General features: G+C 27.3%; 4 protein-coding genes across 4 annotated transcripts; 2 read left to right on the forward strand and 2 right to left on the reverse strand.

The window, feature by feature from the left end:
• Positions 1-1820: 1820 nt before the first annotated feature.
• On the forward strand, positions 1821-13400 carry LOC107993249 (uncharacterized). The gene is made up of 4 exons (XM_017049579.3): positions 1821-2556; positions 5385-8351; positions 11824-12205; positions 12676-13400. Exons 2-4 carry the CDS (start codon positions 6421-6423, stop codon positions 12799-12801), a joined length of 2439 nt encoding a protein of 812 aa, XP_016905068.2. The 5' UTR covers positions 1821-2556; positions 5385-6420; the 3' UTR covers positions 12802-13400.
• On the reverse strand, positions 12611-14910 carry LOC107993251 (coiled-coil domain-containing protein 124). The gene is made up of 4 exons (XM_017049580.3): positions 14765-14910; positions 14140-14304; positions 13771-14039; positions 12611-13681 (listed from the first exon to the last, which is right to left on the reverse strand). The coding sequence occupies exons 2-4, from the start codon at positions 14296-14298 to the stop codon at positions 13483-13485; spliced, it is 627 nt and encodes a 208-aa protein (XP_016905069.1). The 5' UTR covers positions 14299-14304; positions 14765-14910; the 3' UTR covers positions 12611-13482.
• LOC107993252 (UPF0235 protein C15orf40 homolog) lies at positions 14476-15871 on the forward strand. The gene is made up of 5 exons (XM_017049581.3): positions 14476-14531; positions 14610-14735; positions 15155-15245; positions 15331-15458; positions 15530-15871. The coding sequence occupies exons 2-5, from the start codon at positions 14610-14612 to the stop codon at positions 15617-15619; spliced, it is 435 nt and encodes a 144-aa protein (XP_016905070.1). The 5' UTR covers positions 14476-14531; the 3' UTR covers positions 15620-15871.
• On the reverse strand, positions 15609-22836 carry LOC107993255 (arrestin domain-containing protein 4). Its single transcript, XM_017049589.3, has 6 exons — positions 21680-22836; positions 20815-20939; positions 19991-20208; positions 17546-17692; positions 16977-17198; positions 15609-16638 (listed from the first exon to the last, which is right to left on the reverse strand). Exons 1-6 carry the CDS (start codon positions 21790-21792, stop codon positions 16447-16449), a joined length of 1017 nt encoding a protein of 338 aa, XP_016905078.1. The 5' UTR covers positions 21793-22836; the 3' UTR covers positions 15609-16446.
• Between the last annotated feature and the right edge of the window lie 409 nt (positions 22837-23245).

The raw sequence follows: 23245 nt of genomic DNA on the forward strand, positions 1-23245 counted from the left end.
TATATAGTATATAATATAGGAAGGAAAATAAACCAATAATATTATACTAATTTGATTTTCAATTCTTATAATGAAAATATAGTTTATAAATTGTCATATTTTTATTTTTAATTATTTTACGTAGTTTCATTTGATAATAAAAATATAATTGCCTATTGTATTCTTTTGAGATAGATATATGTTATGAATAAATGCATATTATATGAAATAAAATATAATATATATGGATCGTTTATTGTGACCTGAAAAATGTAACATTACCATTAATGTTTAACCTCATTTTCTCGATACCGTTCAATCACATCGAAATACACCGGAAGCACATCGTTATGTGATGAATATATTTTATATTCAACATTGAAGTCCTCTTTTTGATATTTTCAACATTTTTTTTTAATATATCTTAAAATTTCTATTTTTTACCAAATTGATTTATTGTTATTAAATTTTTACTGTTTATGTTATATTTCCATTATTTTTCATCACTTAGCAAAAAAATTCATGTAAAATAAAGAATAATTTATTAATATTATCAAGTTTAGCAGCAATCATACAAAAAATTAATATTTTGTGTTATTTAAGAAAATGTGAAAGTATTATTTTAAAATCTTTACTTTCCAAAACTTGTTGCATTTAAAAATGTTTTCTCTCTTATATAATAAGAGAAAAATATTATATTTATATTTTTTTAATTAGATAATAAAACGTTTAAAAAAATCTAGATCCATAATCTTTTTTTTTAAATAATTTGTTTTAATAATTATATTAAGTAGCAGATATATATTTTTACATATTATTTAAAAAATTGTCATGATTAAATATAAATTATTTAAAAAGATTTTGACAACAAGTTATTTGAAATATTTTTACATAAATATTTTAACAAAAAGATCAAAAGTAAATTAATATATTAGATAAAATGAATCCAAAACTGATCGTAGAAGGGAAACTTTTACTTCTATAACATGAACATGGCAGAAAAGTAACGGGCATCATGCTAGTCAGAACATGCTGTGCTTTCATTGCAATGGATTCTTATCGAATCAGCTTGTATATTGGGTGTCTTGCAATTAAAGCCATTTATATTATGCAATTTATTATATGAATTATTAAATTGTTATAAAACACGATAACATTAAATGAAATATTTAAAAAGTTAATTCAAAATAATATTATTAATTAAGGTTTTAATAAAAGGTTTTAATAAAAAATATATTATAAAAATGATATTAAATAATTATTTATTATTTATATTAATTTGTCACAAAATAAAAGTTTTTTATTTCAAAAAAAGTTTTAGAATGGATATTAGTTACTCGAATATTTATTAATCATTATCTGAAAATGATTTTTCAAAAATCTTCTTTAAATTTCAAATCTATTTTATCATTATTTTATCAAATCATTATCTCTTTCTTAAACATTATTTAAATATTAATTGTTAATACTAATTACAAAATATGAAAACAATTTTAAATAATATAAGATTATCAATAATACTTGTTATTAATAATCAAAATTATATTATCTGAAAATTATGCTATATTTAATCTATCTCATATCCCGCCATTTCTTCTAACCTAGGATTTTGATCAATCGATAACATCAAATACTTCTGTTCTACATATAGAAACAATATAAATTTTAAATATTAAATTTATTATTAAATAATATATGTATATAAATTATATAAAATAAAAAGATATGTATTTAAGATCTAAATGAAATATTTAAGAATAACAAAAATTTGTTGCAGTATTGCTAGGACACTATATAGAAAAGCGAAGTGGGATGGCGCTGTTTCGTGTGAGGCGGCGTGCATGTGCCTCGGGACGCGCAATGGCCGCCGTGACCCGACGTGCGGCAGTTCATTGTCAATCGTCCTTAATTTTCCCGTTTTAAATCACCGCTCCACGCCCACGAAAATGCGCGTTACCTCGGCGTGCATACAGTCGACGCGGGTCTGTGACACAGTGTACTTCGACAATTGTCCGTATCATCCGTGTATTATTCGTAACGCGGTCTCCTTGCGGATGTTTCAATCATCGTCGAGAACCGCTGTGGATGCTGACACGCGACCGTGCGTGTCGAAAAAGTGTGCTCGTTCTTTCCTCGTGGATTATCAGCCAAAAAAACCAAGCCAGTGAACATGAATTTTCGATATATATCTCCGTCAAGTGACTTTCGTATCTCGTGAAAGTGGCTCCTCGAGATCACGTTCTTGACGGCCGATTTTTGCCCGCGAGAGCAATCTGCACCGAAAGGAAGTGTCAATTGACGATTTAATGCGTTAAGAGACTGAAATTATAGTAGCGTACACGGATCGCGCATGTTAAAAACTATTTCCCAACTTGTCACCGATATTTTGTGGCATAAAGAAGTGAGAATCACTGGTCGAGGCAAGCAACAAGTGGTCTTTGAGTGTTGAGGGATGGGAAAAGCTTATAGTCAGCTTTGAATCACGCTTCGTCGATGTGCTATCTTACCTGTGTTCATTGCGGGAAAAAAGACGGTCGGAAGTTTTTCAAAGAGCAAGAATAATAAAGAGTTTAAAAGGCAAGTATAATAAAGAAATTTATTTACAGACTGAGCATCAAATGAATATTATATATTTTTACACTTAATGCAAACAATATATTTAATAGTTGAATTTTTTGAATTTTTGAAACATATTTTTTCTTGAAAAATTTCGTATGAGTCATTGTCAAGCTTCTATATCCGAATAAAAAACTGTATATTAATTCACGATTCATTAATTTACGATCCAATTATAGTAAAATAAAAAAGTTATTAAAAATGCAATATTTATAATTATTTTCTAATATTTAAATTAACATAGATTTTTTAAAATTTATTTTATTTTGAAAAATTTTTAATTTTCGATTAATGCGCATTATTTATAGTACTTTACGAGTCGAATATCATTTTTGACGTGAAAATTATTTTTTATTTCAGGAATCATGTAAAATTCTTTTTAATATGCATTTACTAAATAATAAAATACAATATCTATACATAACTAATATTGAATTTGAGTTTAAAGTTCTGAAATAAATTGCGGTTAGATTAGATTTGCATTAGATTACAATTAGATTTTAAAAATTTTCTAAAATAAGAACTAATATTTTTGATAATTACTCACCAAATATTATCAGAAAATAAAAAAAATAAAAAATTTTTAGTAGAAAAGCAGAAAACTGAATTTTACTTATAATTTATAACGATATAATTGTAAAAAATGCAAATTATTCATAGATATTTCAATTATATTTCTTATATTTAAATCAATATTTTTTTTTAAACGCATATGTATGCGCTTGATTACTTTCAAAAAATTTTTCTAGATACTGAACAATATAATGGCCATAATTCGATGAGTAACTTTAATACGCAAAACATTAATTTATTCATATTATCTGCATAATGTAGACATAATTATATCAAAGATAGCAAATATGAAATATCGAAGTATACTCTCACTTCTATGGAAATAATTAAAAAGTATATGCACTGCATTTTCTATCAATTAATTTCTACGAATTTTGATAAAAGACATTTAATTTAATATTTAAATTAAGATATTATATCGCATTATATAGCATTACATGCTATATAACATACATAAAAACCTGATCAGGATATCTAGAAAAGTGATTCCTAGATCTTTTTTTAGAAATTCTGGTTTTTATGTTGCGCGGGAAATATGAATTATGATAGTTGACAAATTGAGAACAAATATTATCCATTTGCTTATAAATATATCTTTAAAAAAAAATAATAACAAATGTATTTATTATGGATGTACTAAATGGATAGTTGCGATTATTTTTCGAAAGTTTTATTCGAAAGTTAATTCATCTTTTTTTATTTTCCAAACATTTTTTTCATGATTCGATTTTTTAATCTTCAGTATTTGTTTCTTTATTTTATATAAATTTTTCTGCATTTTATTTCATGCTATATTTTTATGTTTCTTTTACTATTTATTTAGTATAAACAATATTACATATGATTTTTATTCATCATTTTTATTAAAAAAAAATTCATCATTGAATATTACACGACTCTAATTTTCAATATTTTTATAAAACAATAGTTTTCAATATTTATTTCTCAGCTTTTTAATGTCAATTTTTAAAAAAATTTTTAATTTATTATGAACTTATTTCAGATAAAATTATATTTAAATATTAAATCATCAACATAAAATAAGATTTAGAAAGAATTACAATTTTTTAAATATATTTATAATTATAATTAAACGAATAATACAATATTAATTTTAATAGAAATATGTTATGTACATATTACACGTATATTGGTTAATTAACATATTCTCAGTCGCTGACGTAAATTCACATCATTTTTATTTTTATTCCTGTATAAAATTAAATATTTACTTTTTGTTAATTTATGGTGGATATTTTTTTTTAATTTTATTATTATTTATTAATTAAAAATTTATTTTTAACAAATGTTATAATTTTTATCATTATTTTAGTGATAGAAATCTGCAATAATATTTAAACATCAATTAGATTTCAATTTTTTTTTTCAGTTTCAATTTTATTAGGAAAAATTACCATATCTCAAATAATATAAATATAAAAATGATTTATCAAAGTTTCAAAAATCTTATAAAATTTTTATCCAAAAATTCTTTTGATTAAATTCCAATATATTATTTTGTTAAATATACTTTATAAAGAATTTACAAAAAGAATTCATGTTTACAGAGATATATCATTGATTTTATTATTTCATCGTTGTTTCATTCGTTCGTGAATCGTGCATCTGTTATGTTGTTACATTAAAATGTAAACAATATTAAAATGTAATTTAACAATTGGCTGTCTCATCATTTGCAAATTAAAACGATGAACATTGCAATTATTTTGTTTGAGAGAAGAATTATTTATATGAATAAAAATACAGAAAACAGTATTAGAACAATATCATTATTGAAAATTATTAGTCAATCATTGTAACAATTATCACAATCATTGTAAAAATTAATAGATGAATAATACATATCGTTTAATTATTTCTTTCTGATTGTTTCTTATATATAATAATTTTACAGATTAAAAATAAACAAGAAGATCGGTTTTATAAATTTATTTTAATTTTTATACGAAATAGATGTCCAACATATTAAATCCGGATATTGTGGATATCATGTAAATATCAAACAAATAATTTTTAAATAACTTAATATAAAGAAAAAGTTTTTTTAAAAGAAGTTAATTCTCTTAATATTTAAATATCTTTTTTGAAATATATTAACTTATTGATTAATATTTTAATTATTAATTGAAATATATTTTATTTATTTATTATTAAATATATGATCCATATCATCTAATTAGTCTTATTATTCACAGGTTGAAACATCAGATATAGCAATTAGCTATTTCGACAGTGGAACGATCCATCGGCAAATCAGCGAGCCATAAACTACTTAACACGAAGAGCAGCGAGAAATGTTACTTTCGTTTTTCTCGGGGAAATCGTGTTTGACCGAGCAACGATTGCAAGAATTGCAGGAAAAGTGTTGCAAGGCTGCGAGCAAGCAACCCGATGGAACGATCGAGTTGGCAGGAAAAAATTGAACGAATTCATTAAAGGCGACGAGAACAAGTCACGAGACGCATATATTTACAACGAAAAAGAACGATCAGAACGGGAAGGCAAGTAAAGAAAAACGAAGTTTGGAATCTTAGAATATTTTTCGCTCTCGATGGACAAAAATTTATTTTCTACAAAGAATACGCCAATGAGAATTGAATGGAGGAAAGTTAAAGTTCATATGAAAGATTCTTCCCTCAATCTATGTAATTTTTTTTGATTTAATATTTTGAAGATAAGTATCGATGTACCGAGTAAAAAGACTGAGTCATTAGACAATAAAAATAAAAATCTCATTTTAAGAAAAAAGAAACAACTATTCATTGTATTATAGAATAAACGTAGACATTGACTAGATCATATTTTTGTAATTTATAAATGAGAAAAACTACAAAGAAGACTTTGTTTTTCTATGTTTTTTTATATAACTTTTGTATAATAATTCATAGGAATGAATAGTAAATTATATATTTTAAACTGAGATCGCATTGTAAAGTAATGTGTAAATACTTACATTACTTTTTCATTATTGCGATATTCAATAGTTAAAAATCATCTTTATTTATAAAGAAACAATATTGTGAGTCAGGTTGTGTTGAGAAGATGCAAATTGCAAAAATCAAACAATCAAGAAGATCTGCATAATAAATTTATCAAATATAAACGATTATCAATTAATTATTAAAAATTTTTTAAAAATCGCACGAAGAATTTTATTGTAATACATTTTATATTATAAAATACTCGACCAATCTTTATGATCTCGAAAGACAACAAATTCATATACGAAACATGGCTACGGATGGAGAAGAAACGATATCAGGATCTCCTTGGTACACGAAATTCTTCGAATACTGGAAGAACAGGAATCGAGTAGGTCCCGGTAAGGTGGAACTTCCTGATTGTGATTTCTTTAACGTTGGACCGCGGCGAACTTTGAGAATTCTTAAACCAACCTTGAAAAGTGGATGGTATTACGAAAACACCAACGAGAGGCCGGAATCCATCATCGACAATTTCTTCACCCGTTGGTCCAGAAGGCCTCATTCATCCGGAAACTGCAGATGCTCGTTTCGACAATCGAAACGTGTGAGTACAGCCGAGGAACAAATCATTTCCGATGAATTGAATAGGATTAGAACTAGCCTTTGCGAGGCAGATAAAAACGAGCGTGCGATAGAGGAGCTCGAGCAAAGAGTATCGGTGAATTTGCAGAAACTGCAGGTCACTGGTCCCGAGAACGAGCCAATCAAAGTGGAGGAAAAAAGTGTTCTTGTGACGAACGTGATCAACGAGGTTAACGATACAAAGGACGAACAGACGGAGGAACAAACGATCAAAAATAAAATTGTGAAGGATCTGGAGAAATATATCAACGTGTTGCTCGAGGAGATATTGGATGATACGGTGAAATATGTCGCAGGCGCAGGCGCAGGCGATACGCTTATCAAGGATGTAAGAAGCTCTAAGAAAAGAAACGACTGTTTGACATTGCGACGATCGAACAAGGATAAGGAAGACACGAATGTGATGAATGAGGAATCCTGTGGCAACGAGGAATCGTTCAACGATATCAGTTTCTCGTTTCATCCGGAGAGGATCAAGAAGAACGAGAAGGAGGGATCGGCGCAAAAGAGCGAGGTGTTGAACGGCGATAACGAGGGATACATGAACCGTGGATTCATCGGATCAACCAGCGATCCTGATTCATTGGCCTTCTATTTGAGACGATCGATCGGCACGGAAGTCACTCTCGAGCAATTGGATTGTATCGATTCGGGTATAAACAGCGTAGAAACGATCGAGTTCCAACCGGATCAGGAGCCGAGCCTGGAGCAATCCTTGTTGAAGATCATCGACGAGAAGCTCGGTAGAACGGCTTTGAGGAACAGTTGGGAGGACTTGAGTACAGATGGCCAGGGGAACTATGCTCAGGGCCAGCCGACAAAGAGAACGGACGAGATGGTGATTCCAAGAAGTGGCGAGCAGCTGAGCAACGATCAAGGCACCGGGAGATCGGAGGTCACCGCGAAGAATGATGCGGAAAGGAGCGAGCCTCAGGATTCGAGCGTTCAAACCACCGGTGGAATCGATATCTCGTCGGATAATCTCGAGAGTGGCGTGCCCGCGGTGGATCTGAAGGAGCTGGGGGAAACTGTTAACGAGCCCAGTTTCGAGAAACTGCGGCTGGAATTCAAGGACAGCAGCAACGAGTCGTCCTTCAGGACCAAAAAGGGTAACGCGATCGCGATGCTGCGAGAAAAGTTCACCGTGAATCCGATCGACGAGCCTGACCGATGCTCTTTGGAAAAGTGTAGCTGGAACGAGAAAATGGGCACGTTCGAGATGAAGAAGGAAGCTGCGTCCATCGAGCTCGAGGATTACAGGAAGACGTGGCCGAACATCGAGGAAAGTGCCACTTCGACTTGTTACGAGCAAAATCCCCGAGATCTGATCACGTTTCGAAAGAATCGGAAGCCGATGATCGTATTCCTGCACGGATTTGGATCGTCGGCGGATATCTTCGAGCATCAGCTTCAATATTTCTCCTCTTTGGGCTATCCATGCATCGCGCCTGATATGTTGGGACACGGAATGAGCTCGGCATCTGATCGATCCAGGGATTATCATTTTAACAAGCTGCTTAAGGATTTGGATACTATATTGTGTCATTATGCTTTCAAACCTGGCCAGAAATGTGTCCTGGTTGCACACAATTATGGGTAATTATTTCATTTTTATTTTTCATTTTTTTAAAGAGGGAGAAAATAATATTATGATGATTTGATATATTTTGCTTATTTTTTAGTTAAAGGAAGTATTTACACGATATGAAATAAGCATGTAATTTCCTTTTCATTATTTCTTAATTTTCTCTTGAATTGGAATAAATTAAAAAAAAAAAAGAAAAAATAGAATTATTTCTATTTTTTCATTTATAGAGAATTAATGAATTAAATTCTAATATATTCAAGCTATGAATCACATGATATTATAGTTAGTATAAATAGGCACACAGTGTCCCTGAATAACAGACAATTGTCGCGTGCATTCACTTATTACGAACGAAATCATTTCATGGTCGAAGTCATCAGTACCATCTTAGTAACACCTTTAAGCGATTATTTTATAATTATCAAACAAGAAATAATTAAAATTAAAATAAATGAAAAATAGTTCCAAGAGATAGCTAAAAGAATCGAACAGAAATTATTCATTTGCTAAATAATTTATCGAATATTTCACGTAGATATTTGCATATTCTGTATACATTTTATACACTTTTGAAACTTCAGGAATTTCATATTCGAGAATTTTGATTTATCTCGTCTTACTTTATCAATTGTAATTAAGAAAAGAATAGTATGAATATATATCGAAATTTCTCGAAGAAAAAGAAAAAAAGATCGATTGACAATTGAAATCAAACAAGGGTCAATCGTACACTTGATTCCGCTTCTAATAATAATAATTGAACTCCGGGGAAAATGACCTCAGTTATGTCCTCGTTCATTACCATTATAAAATTATTTGATCGTGACTAGTAGAAAACGTGGTCCATAATCGCATAACTTATCTTGGACCATTTAAAAGTATCCGATGTATCGTAATTACGGGATAAATACAAGACACCACATTTCCTTATCGGATATCTCTTCGATGATTATAAAATTCCTTGACGTTTGAATCGTTTGCGCGTCCAATCCGATCGGTTGCACGCGTTTACCCGCGCAAAATGGCTAATGGGCAAACCTGAACGCGTATTTAATCCGCGTTCCACGAGTTCTTCAAATTCGCAAGGGTGATCGATTTATTTTTACGTCCCCTGTGAACATCTGAACATTTTACTTTGTACGCCGTATCTTCATACTTAAACGCTTTTTGTGATCGATCATTCTTCCTCTTGAGAGCATTTTGCAATTTATCTGTGTAATGTGTATGAGTTGATGGAAGAGATGCGAGGCGAAGAGTGAATTCTGTCGAGCGTCAAATGTTCGTGTTTTTAGTTACTGGAATAAATACATTGAAAGAAATATCGTGGGACAAAGGAATGGAGATTGGATCTTTTTATTCGAGATTTAAGATCTCTTTATTTAAAATATTCTCCGTAGCATTTCGAGATATATATGAAAACTGAATTTTTTTCATCATTTTCTTAAATTTAATTCTAGAAAAATACGACTTTTTAACTTTTTAAAGTATTGATAGAATTTAAATATATTTCAATGTATTTTGAGAAATGCAATAAATGCTAAACGAGATATTTTAATTAAAGAAAGTAGTACAAATTAGATATTGATATTTAACATAATTCATAGTTTTACTTTTAAATATAGATTAACGCGTGTTGAAACAGATACAAAATCATTTGAATTACAAATTTTGCGACGTACATTTCATATCACTTGATCCATAACAATTTGCTTTTGAAATTAGAAAATAATCATCCAAGCTTAATCTTCGGTTGATATTAAGTATATTCATATTTTATTAATGATATTTTATTCTCAGTTCTCGGCGATAGAGAAAAGAAAGAAAAATGAAAAAAGCAGGAAAAGATTTGCAAATTACAACATATGGCAGACATATCGGTTATATCTTATCTGAACATTACTCGTAAATCTGCGAGATGGTATCTGTCAGAGATTTACGTGAAATGCATCTAATAATTTGTATTAAAAAAGCATGTAAACAAATTTATTCCTTTGCATTCTTTTTTAATAATATTCTGCTGATAGTGAAAAACATTACTTTAATCAGAATCTTTTATCTTGTAACTTGTATCATCTATAATTGAATATTTTATAACAACTATTTTTATAATATTTTTTTCTTATATTTTTAGATTCTCCTATTTTTTAATATTTATATCAAGTTTGAATCTTAATTTGTTACTATTTAAATTTCCAGAACTTAGAAAAAAAATAGCTGAAGATTCAATATACTCAAGTACAACAAAGAACGACGTAATTTCCTAATGATTTTATTCATGTTTTACGAAAGCCTCTTGATTTTTTTATAATACGTAAATCGTTAATGAATACGGTTATTCAGCTCGCAATCAAGTCCTACACAAGACGATGCTGTAATAACGAAGTATATTCTATTATCTGGATAATCGTCCACGCGACATTACAACACAACATGTAGGTTGAGTCCACAAACCACGTATATACAGTTCAATAGCTGTTTTGTTGTAAAAATTAACATTTGTATCCTACACAGATTGCGACAATCAGTTAAGATCACAATAAATGCGTTTGCGAATATAAATTATACAAGGAAAGGACATTTATGCGATAGAATAAAAGAGATTTCTAGAATTTATTAATGAGTTTTTTGAAAAACTATTAAAAACTATCGATAAAGAATTGCATGTAGAGTTTTCGTGCTAATTTTCATCAATAATTTATTATATTAGTTTTTTTTGTTTATTTATTTGTAGATTTTATAAAGTTGCAGATTATAATTTTTAATTTTTTCGATATTTTTTTATTTTTTTAATCTTATCTTTAGGCTTATTTTATTTATTTAAATTCAAAGTAATAATGTCTCTACCTAGAGTTAAAATGAGATCTTTTTAGTAATACAATTATTATTTATTCAACTATAATCTATCAAGTGTGATTCAATATTATAAGATATAATAAGATGAAAGATTAAGGAATACAATTTGAAATAAGCTGAGATTAAATATTTGTTTTTGAAATAAAATAATATTTGCATAATTATATATGATTCGATATAAATAATATATAAATAATGATAATAATAATTATTTGTTAATTAGTTAAATAATTTAAATTATTTTTTAATTAATTATTTATATTGATAATTATATTTTAATTGAATAAAAAAATATATTTACTTTCGGAATTCATAAAAAAAATTTTTACAATATTTAATTGATTAAATTTTAAAATTATTTCTCTGTAAAAGATGAACAATATTATATATTTTGGTTTTCAAATCTAATCTTAATAAATCAATTTATTTTATATACAATATTTTATATATAAATTAAAACATAAATTAAACTCAATTAATAAAGTTAAACTATGATTAAGATCAAATCAAAGAAAATATGATAATTTTGATAAAAATAAAATACATATTATATCAATATAGAAAGTATAACATATAGTATAACATGTGTAAAAATGAAACAGTTGCATAATTTTTTATTCATTACAGATGCAGTTTTGCGGCTGCTTTGGCCTGTAAATACGAAAGTAGTATTCATCAGTTAGTCCTGATATCAGGAGGTGGTCCAACTCCTTTAGCAGCGCCTAGTTCTGAAAGCGCTGGCCACTGTTGCCTCAGAGCTGTCCTGGCACCTTTTTTAATGTGTGGCCTTCACAGAGATATATTATATTCTGCAAGGGGTCGTCAGCACCCTTATTGTGGCCCCGAACCATCTGAACAATGGCCTTCGCACATGAAATACGTTTTGGACGGTATGGTTTGGCCGGAAGGAGATTACGTGTTCCATAGAAGGATATGCACGCCGACACTTCTCATACATGGCTTAAGGGATAACAAAGTGTCGCTCGTGCAGGAATGCCAAATGGAAAGGGTATGTTGTAATATTGTCAACATAATCTTGAATATTCGAATATCTTGAAATATGGAGCCGAAACTCAATTTTCAATCGAGAATTTGAAGGAACCAAATAGTTCAAATTGTTTTAAGTGTTTAAGAAAGAATAGAAAAAAAATAATAAAATTCATAATTAATATAATATATAAAAAAGAAGTAAGAATAAAAGAAAAATATTTACAATTAATTTACATAAATTGATTTTTTTAAATTATTCAATTTTTTCGTAATATTCGAAACAATTTGAACTATACATAATTATTAAAATTTCACATTTAAAATTTTTTTCAATAATTTTATTAATTTTAAAATATTTATCTTATCTTAGATTGCAGATATTTAAAGTTTCGACTCTCTCAAGACATGTAATATAACAGTGATAATCTAAAAATAATTTTTATTTCGTTTTTTTAGTATTAATTGTAATTGTTACGTTTTATATTTTAGACCATGGTGAAAGTTTTCCTCGAAGCGATTCCAACTGCTGGCCATACACCTATGACTGATTGCCCAGAGCAAGTCAATCATATGATACATTGTTTTATAGATTTGTGGAAAAATAAGAAATGGTAGCGATAAAATAATTAAATAAGTATGTTTACAAAAAAGACAGTGGACCAGATGTTACTATATAAGATTAAGTTTAAATCAAGTTCTTAGTACGGGTATTTCACTCATTACATATGAAGAAGAAAGAAGTTATGGTGCCTTATGCTTAATCTGTTGCAACGAATTTAACGCATCGAAATAATAAAAGATTAAAATCTATTGTACATAATCTATATTTCACATTGGTGAAAATTTGTTTGTATAGAATTCTATTTTATACAATTGAAATGAAGTAACCAAGTATAATTATTTTTTTATAAACATTTGTCTAATATTGTAAATGAAAAAAATACCGATAAGATACTCGTATCTGTAAAGTTGTATAAGTCTGCAGAGTAACTGTGCCAAAACATGTACACGATTGTTAACCTGTTTTCTTTGAATTTTCGGATTTAAAGATTTGTTTGTAAATGAAATTGTAATATACAATGTAGAGGCTATGTAGTAGCGTATAAGTTATACCAAAGATGATTTATATAGTCTTATTTTATGTATTCTACCGGGAGTATAACTTATTCGTTTACAATAAAATTGTGTACAGATATTTGATTCGTTCATGATTACATTTATGAGTCTCATTTCACGTGTTCCTTCGAACTTAATCAGTCGTATGTGTGTTTATATTTCGTCAAACACCATTTAATATCAACGATTTAAAAGTAATTTTTGATTGAGTGGATTTTCTGGAGATTTCATCCATTCCTTTTTTAATATTTGTTTTAATTGACTTAACCTCAGGGTAGGATTTTGTTCTTTAATAATAGGCATCATTCTTTCTTCAAAGCTAGCATATGCAGCCTTTACACGTTTTTCTGGATGACGATCAATTTCTGTTTCCTTTGAACTATAAAAAAGAAAAATAATAATAAAGTACTTTTAATGGTATAATATAAATACTATTATTCATAAAGTTAATATAATAATCGATTTTACCTTAAAACAGATAAAGCTTCATCTATACCATGAGCAGTTTCACCTTCAATTGTTAACCTATTCAAATTCTCTTCAATTGGTTTTTCTTCTTCTCTTTTTTTCATTGCTACTTGATTCCGTTTTTCTGTTGCAGCAACTATTTCTGCTCTAGTTACTTTAGCTGCAGGTTGTTTACCACCTACTTTTATATTTGCCATTTCCTTTTCAAGTAGAGCTTTCACTTCTGCTTTTTTTTCTAATTGTTGTTGACGTTTTTTTTCAAGTTCTTCCTGTAAAATGAATTATAAATTACTATGAAAATAAATTTCTTAAAATACTTAAAAATAATAAAGATGTGTAGTTAATAAAAATAAATAAATATTCATATACCTGTTTTTGTTTTTTTTTCAATAACTGTTTATCGTCATCCTGCCAAGCTTTTTCTTCTGCTTCAAGAGCTTTCTTTGTATTCTCGGCCTCTTTTGCCGCTGCTTTTCTCGCCCGAGCAGCGACGGCTTTGCTATTTTCACCAACGAATTTTTTGGGCATATTGACCTATAAATTTTATTATAAATATAATTCATTGATAAAGTTTATAATTATCATCTATTTAGTTATAATAATAGTATAAATTATAATATTATTCGCAATATTAAGTCTGAATAAAAAAATTTACAAAATCAATTATCTTAAAAATTCGCGGTAAAATAGTATTTCACTATGATTCAGTTGGCAGTATTGCCACACGTGCGCAGACGTACTAGTCAGCCAAAGCTATTGAGGTTAGAGAATTATTGAAATCATTTTTAGTTACAATTAATTAAAATTAAAATATGGTTCAAGTGATTTATAAATTATAGATGACGTATTACTCTAGAAGTACATATCTATACGGAAAATTTTTGCAATATTTTACAAATATTCGTGAAATGTCGAAACAAGGATCAAAGAAAACTGGAAAAAATCAAAAAGCTACAGTTAATGAGGTCAGTGAATAGCAAAAATCATATCTTACCGTTTCCGGCTGCGAGAATCAAAATTTGATGAGTGATCGAGATTTGATCACCTATTAAGAAAATAACATGACATTTTCTATCATACACTTTTTACTTATATTTAATACTACTAGATGTCGTTTGCGAATTCAAGAATGGCAACATTATATTTGCAATTCACTAGATTTGTTAAAAAAATTGGCATTTTTTTCGAATTTAATGATTATATATGTATTTTTATTTAATTTGAATGAGAAATATATAAATATTATTAAACATTTTAATATAAAATAATATGGGATTAATATCGAAAATATATTTTAAATAAATATGTGATTAAAATTTTAAATTATATACTATATATTATATTTCTTAATATATAATTATAGTGAATAGATAAATTTTGATAGGAAGCTAAAGGACCTATAAGTGTAGATAAAAATGGAAATGTTGCGATAAAAATACAAGCAAAACCTGGTGCGAAACATAATAATATAACAGGTAATGATGTATTACAATTTTTAAAATGGAAACAATGTTAAAAATAAAATCAGATATATATATAAAAAGTGCAATTTCTTTATAGATATTTCTGAAGATGCAGTAGGCGTCGCAATATCCGCACCTCCAGTTGAAGGTGAAGCAAATACGGAACTCGTGAAATATATAGCGTCTGTATTGGGAATGAGAAAGTCCGATGTAACGTTAGATAGAGTTAGTTCAATATTTATTACTTAAATTTTCTTTTTAATTTGTTTTTAATTTAAATGCTTATTTTTTTATAGGGATCTAAAAGTAGACAAAAGATTGTAGTAGTATCTGGAATATCAATGGAAAAAGTTTTGGAAAAATTAAAAGGAGAGATTGAAACTTGAAAGTAATAATAATTTACTATTAATACATTATTTTTTTCTTTCGTTATAATTACAGCTATTTTTTATATATAATGTTTTTTATGATAAGTCATATTTACTTTGTATAAATATGGCAATCACATCAGCTTATTATGTTTAATTTATAAAATAAAAAAATGATTTTATACAATTGTTAAGTAATAAAAATAATTTGTTAACAATATTAACTTCAAAAATTAAATATATGCATTAATAAAGTTACTTACTAATATATATTCAAGCTTTCTTTTAATACATTTTTTTTATTAAAAATATTATTTACAATATTTATTATATATTTTTTAAATATGTGAAATATTAAATATTAAATATTAAAAAAATATATTAAAATATTGTAAATAATATTTTCTATTATCATAAACATTTACAAAATATTAACAAAAATTATAATAAATTGTTAACTTTTTTAAATCTAAAATTTTTTTAATTATAAGAAATTTTTATTCATTTCATATATCTTTTAAATTTAAATTTTAATTGCAAACAAATATTTTAAAATGGAATGTTATTATATTGTCTATATGTCACATAAAATATTTTTAATCTTTATATAAATATTTTTAATCTTTGCTTTTTTTTAATCTCTTTAGTTACAAATATAAATACATCTATTTACTTAATTAAGTTTAATTTGAAATAAGTATTGTTATAAGCGTATTAATTAATCCGAAGATTTAGATCATTTCTTTTAAATTTTTGATCGCATTATCGCAATATTTCTTACATGATTTTTGTCAAAATGTATTACATCCACATATCAAGATCATCAGTAAAAGTTAATTAAATCTTCATTCCTGTATCTCAAAAGCTTTATCGTCCAGCCACGGCCGAAATATTGGCAATGTTGATGGATAATGTGCTCCTCTTTTCGATGGTGCAGTTCCGGCTGGAGCACCTTCCTGTCTCAAGGGATAAGTGGCTAAGACGATTGGTATTTGTAGTTTAATTTCTTTATCCAAGCTCTTCGGACTTATTATAAACTGTAGTATAAAATAAAATATTATTTCAGTGCATTATAAAATATTTATATGCATATACATATAAATAATTCTAAAATTTCATTGAAAATAAAAATTCATAGAAAAATTTCAAAAGTGAGATTTATTATTTTTGATGTATCACGTTTAAGCATAACGAATAACGCTTTCATAACAAAAAAATAAAAAATGAAGAAAAAAAAGAAGAAGAACCACAAAAAAGAAAGTCATTTCCGTAAATGAGTTTTCTTTGTGGAAAGAATGTTGGCGCAAGAAGAGTGCGACGCATTAGTTATGCTACGTGTAATTATAATTATTGTAATAACGGCACTTTTACTCACATAGACATGATAAAGGACATTGATGAGATGACATCCTCGTAGATTGGTAGGTGGTAAAGGAGGAACGTACATTTGTTCATTCAACCATTCTTCGCCTTCTCCAGGACGGATTTTCCCCCTAGAAACACTTGCCAATTCTCGTGTCTCACTTGCAAGTACTTTACCGCGACACAAGTACTGAATTGTTTCGGTCAAGGATGCCTTAGTTGATTTCATCGTTACCTGTTGAATTATTTCAATTCCTGTGTGTAAACTTAAACATAGATGTTGCATCATTCGCGAGACGATAATAATTGTATTATTTATAATAGTATCATTATTGTATTATCCATATAAATTTAATTGGTTATAATGATAATACAAAATCTGATGCAGATAATGAGGCATAATGAGATCATGTATTCAAGAAACTTGCAATACAAGAATAATATATTTTTAATAATTTTATAATTATTAAATTATGCTATTAAACTTTCGGACATATTTGATAATATTATATTATGCTGATTTTACTTACACGTAGATAGAAATTATTTTAGTTAGATATCGAATCGAAATGTGATACATACTTTGCTTCGATTGCTGACAGTTGCTGAGATACCAATAGTTTCACCAGGCACATATCCGCCTCTGTCGAGGCTCACTCTGCAAAATACAGGACCACCGGAAACACAGGAGACTCCAACTCGTTGTTCGATTTCTTGCCTTGCAGGTTGCTATTAAAAAAAAGAATATTTTGAAGAATTGCATATTTTTATCTAATTTTTTATATGTTATGATATGTTTTTGCATATTATAATTTGAAGATTTTGTTTCTGACATTCCTCAAGGAATTAATATCTCGTTCTTTAGCAATCTATAGATTCTTAAATTTCAGCTATTTCTTCATGGGAAAGGAGATCGATACTATCAACTATCACTTTAAGACTTGTCGATTATGCAATGCAAGGCGTGTGCAATGAATGTGACTATACAATTGAATCAACAATGCGGTCGCATTCAGAGCTGAATGTCATGTGCCTACGTAATAATTATCTTATGTTACGTATTATTTGCTATGTTGTGAACATATTTATTTGGCTACATAAACAAAAAATACTTTTCACAAAACAATGCAAAGAAATTTTTAAATGTATGCTTAAATTAAAGCTACTTCCTTAAATTATCATGGATTTGATTAAACAAATATAAATTATATTGTAATGTATGTTGTAATATCATGAAAAAATTTTATGAAAGAATCAATAAAGCATGAAATAAAATAAGTAAAAAGTAAATGATAAGAATTTTGATGAAATATAAAAAAATATGGAATAATTTATAATAAGAAAATAAAAAAGTATCATTATATTTTTAATAAATATTTTTAAGAAATATAATTCTTAATTAATCAACATATATTTAATCTATAAATTCATTATAGATTCCTATTATAATTCTTATTATTCCTATTATAATTACTATTACATCTTTTCTATTTTATTATAAAATTGGAATAAAATGTAACTTTTTCATGGAACAAAAATAAATGCAAATAAAATTGATACCGGAAATGGAAAAAGTACAGAATAATCACGATCGCTTTCTACGTAGGTCGGTGACCATTATTCAGAACTCGGTTATGTTAAAATTCTCCAAGAATTCTTTTAATAATATGCATAAGAAGGAAAGCGTGCGTGAAAAAATCTTCTTATTTCATTTTAATGAGAACCAACGACTCTCGTGGTGGATTTTAAATGTTCATAAAATGTGTTAAGTCATTTAGAATCTTGGAATATTATTTCAAACTGACTGTGACTAATTTCTATGTTATTGTATTAATGTATGTATAATTTCTTTGATGATGAATGATAAAAAAGATAGTTTTATATCGTTTTATTGTTTGTTGAATCTTCAAATGATAGTTGATATTTGTGCAAACTTGTTTTACGAAGAGTTATTCTTTTTATAAAATCTTTGTCGACAAGGAAAGTTATATCTATCTTTAAAATAGTTTTGTAGATATTGTTCTTTAAAATTGTTTTTCTATCTCTACATGAAAACTATATATATTTATAACTATTCGTTTCACTCATCAAAGCATGTGTTTTAAATAATGATTAGAAAATAGATTAGCGTATTGCGTGAAACGAAATTGCAAATTAAATCATTACATGTGCAAAGCTATGTTCAATTGCAATAAAATCAACCGACCGGCAATGTTTCGCGACTTAAGATGCACGTGTCAGGGTTCTAATTGCACGTAGAAAGCGTAAGCCGAATAATGATGTTCAAACCAAACCATAAAATAATGGAATGTATGAATCACGGGTTCACTGCGCAAACATGCTGACTATAAATTTGAATATAAGTACCTGTCTCATAAATATTGTGATCTTTTTATTTTATTATTATTTTAATATGTATTTTTAAATTTAGAAATTAATATTTAAAAAAGATAAAATTGCATTTTTTAAAATAAAATAAGTTAGTTAATAGTTTCTTTTCATAAATTGCAGATATATCAACATTATTGTATGTATAACATTACATATATATAATATGTATAACATTATTATATACATATATATATATTTATTTTTCAATGAGATAAATTTTCATTTTTATAATTTCAGAAATAATATAAATAATTACAAATCACCTGACATTAATAATATCTTTTTAAAAATTTCTTAAAAGATCTCATTTCAATTTTGTTTTATTGATTAAAAAATAGCAACAATACCGAGTAGACATATATTAAAAACAGGAAGACAAATTTCCTTTTTAAGACAAATATTTTTAAAACATAAATATAATCATTGCCAACGATGCGAGTATTGTGAAAACAATAATTGACTAAACATTGAATAAATGTACTCTGCTTACTCTTTCCAATTCTATTGTTTTTTAATAAAAGTATATATAAATATGAGATACGAAATCATCCATAATGCAAAGATTGAAACAGAGAGAGAGAGAGAGAGAGAGAGAGAGAGAGAGAGAGAGAGAGAGAGAGAGAGAGAGAAACTTACTGCCAGGATTGGTGGTTCTAAATTCAGATCGATGGGATTCATTACAATGAAGACTTGCTGATTCTTATGTGTCAATCCGCCAGGCTCTCGAAGTGCAGCTTTGCAATAATATTGTACCCAGCCATGTTTACCTAAGAAAGTAGATGGCAAGCCCAGAGGCAGGCCTAATTTGAATGGAAAGCTGTGGATCCCCGGTGATAGTAGAGACGGTCCCTCTCCTGAATTCCGGTGTCGTACGCAACAGAGAACGAAAAAAGAACAGTTTTGATATTATTATGCGTCGCATGGCTTGCAGGTGCGCCGTTTGCACGAAGAAAAAATTTGTACAATAGTATTGAGATATGAAATTCGATGACTTTCACGGATACATTATTTTCTTTCATTTATTACAATTGAGGAAATTATCTTAAACTGTTAATATTTCTATATATAATATTTTAATAATTTATTTGTTATGTTAAATCAAATTGTATCACATTGATAAGTTAAAATTTATATAATTGTAATTAAAACTAATTTATTTTCTAACAATTAAAAAAAATTGAACTGAAAAGTTTTTGATTAAATAATAAATTAAAAGATATTTGAAGATATATTTCTAATCATTTCAATAATGATTGCTAAAAATTTCATTTATTTTACAATTTAGACTTTTTTTATTATCAAATAAAATAGAGTATTTATATAAACTAATGTTAATTTATCTATTATATAGATGATCTTTATCATAGACTTACTATCCAAGGTTCATCATGAACTACATTGTACCCGTTTCTTCTTAATAGTTACATTAGATGTACTATAATGCTATTTCTTTTCATTACCTGGTTCGCCTAGCAATCTCATACGAAAATCTATATAATTTTCCTTATCGTAAACTCTTTCAGCGCGTTGACTACGTAGACGCACCACTCCTTCACCAATCACATGAAAATGCAATCCTGAAACGCTATTATACATCAAATAAATTATTATAATGTTATTAAATTAAAGAAATGAATTTAGTATTAAAAGTAAATTTAAATTAATTAAAAGTAAAATTAAAGATATATAGTTTTATATATATATATGTATATAAATAATATACACTATCATTAATAAAGAGCATGATAAAATTGGATTAAAAATGAGAAAAATTTGTTTTGATTTTGCATATAATATAAATAATTAATTACATTTCTAAAAAGTCATTTTTATAGCTTGAAAATTATTGTGTTAAATTAATATTTTAAGGAATATTATTATATTATTAATTATATTACTATAAATTATTATACTAGATAAAAATTATGAACAGAAAACGAAAATAAATTAAACAACATATAATTCATATGTTCATTAATCTGTATAAATAATTTTATGTAATTTATTTAATCATATTATTAAAAATATCACTTTATTTATATTATGAAAATTTACAATAAAGAAAAACAACAAAAGTCGCAATTAATATAAATCTGATAAAATATAATTATTTAAACTGCATATTTTCATGATCTCTAATATTTTAAAAGTATAATTATTTATTCATTATATTTATTCATTATAATTTCATAATCACTATAATCACTATATATATCACAAATAATTTCATTTTATCAATTCAATTTAGAATAATTTCATAAAAATATACATATGAATTACATGTGTCACATTTCATGTAATTTTTCGCATATTTTCTATACTTACTAAGCCTCATCATCCAATTCAATGAGTACTCGACCGGACAAAAAGTGACCGGGAAAATATAAAAGATTTGTGTTGTCAAAAAGTATTAAAAATTTGCTCAGCTTTCGCGTCATGATTTCATACAACAAGGTATTCAAGAATTAGTGACAGGGATGACGGATCACGTTCACGTTAGAACTGCTTCGCGGTAACTGATTATGCACCAAGCCGTCGCAAATACAAAATTTTTTGCAATAGAGACCACAGGCATGTCGTCAGTGAGAATCACTGGCACACACTGGATCACATCACAGCACACTCATAACCTTGCACACGCTACGTTTCTCTCTTTGGAACGTCACAAGAATCTCACTCTTTCAGCCAAGCTTTTCTTGATTGAACAATCACATTTTTGCACTTTCATTTTTCACATATGTTTCTCTTTATGTTAATTTTTGAATAGTTGAATTAATCAATATAGACTTTGATGAATTTGTCAAATTGAATGAAAACGTTGATAATGATGATCCTACGTTATAATTCGTCAAACTTTCTGCTAAAGGAGCCTGTTTCTTGTCCATTCTTGGACCTGTGTTCACTTTCGCTCCCCTACCTCTGTTGCTTCCACCTCCAACGACGTAATTACATGTTTTTTTCACTGGTAATTTCTGTACTGTTTCCAGTTTCTTGTATATCTAGTTTGGATTAGATCGTCTCGATTTGCTGCATTGTTATATCACTTTGTTAAATGAAGATTATTCGAGAATCGATGAATAAATTCAATAAGATTTTTTTAACGTCTTTTAATGTATCCTGGATCATTCTTCATAACCCGTGACCAAATGTGCTCAGTCGATAAAGTCAGTACGATATATCAGCACGAATATATTAAGAAGTTAACCAATTAATTATATGTATAAATGTATAAATATTACTTCTTACGAGTATAATGAATATGCATTAAGATGAATATAATATTCGTGATAATTGATATTCATATGAATAATTTTTATATCAAATTATATAATATTGAGTCTTCTTATATATTTAAATGTTTGGACAGTTAATGATTTATTTTATAAGATATTAAAAAAATAAATTTAATAAATGAATTTTTGATAGCGTCGTTTTATAATAGAATAATTCTTACTTACTTTTTTGTTGCAGAACTAAATTTTCATTTGTTTAAATTCTACTACTATTATCAATCAGTGTCAAATATTGAAATCATATATATTATATATATCAAGAAATATTATGTTTGCAAAGTCGTTATTTTAGAAATATATTCTAAAATTGAGAATATAATATATATTTTTTAAATTAAAAATTAATATAAATAATAATTTTAAAAAAGAAAAAATTACAATATGCTCAATTGATGTTCGTAGTCATGGAAGTAAGTATAGACAAGGAGAGTAAATAATGAAAGAAAGACAGAGATAAGTTACAATTTATGAAATCAGCGCCATCTCTAGAGTGCCGCAAATGAAACATAAAAAGAAAGGACAATAAATAAAGAAAGAAAGATAGAGATAGGATAGGAATTGATTACTATTGCCATCTCTTGAGTGCTAGAGACATTTC

This window comes from Apis cerana, linkage group LG2 (genome assembly GCF_029169275.1).
Source record: "Apis cerana isolate GH-2021 linkage group LG2, AcerK_1.0, whole genome shotgun sequence".
Classification (NCBI taxonomy): Eukaryota; Metazoa; Arthropoda; class Insecta; order Hymenoptera; family Apidae; genus Apis; species Apis cerana.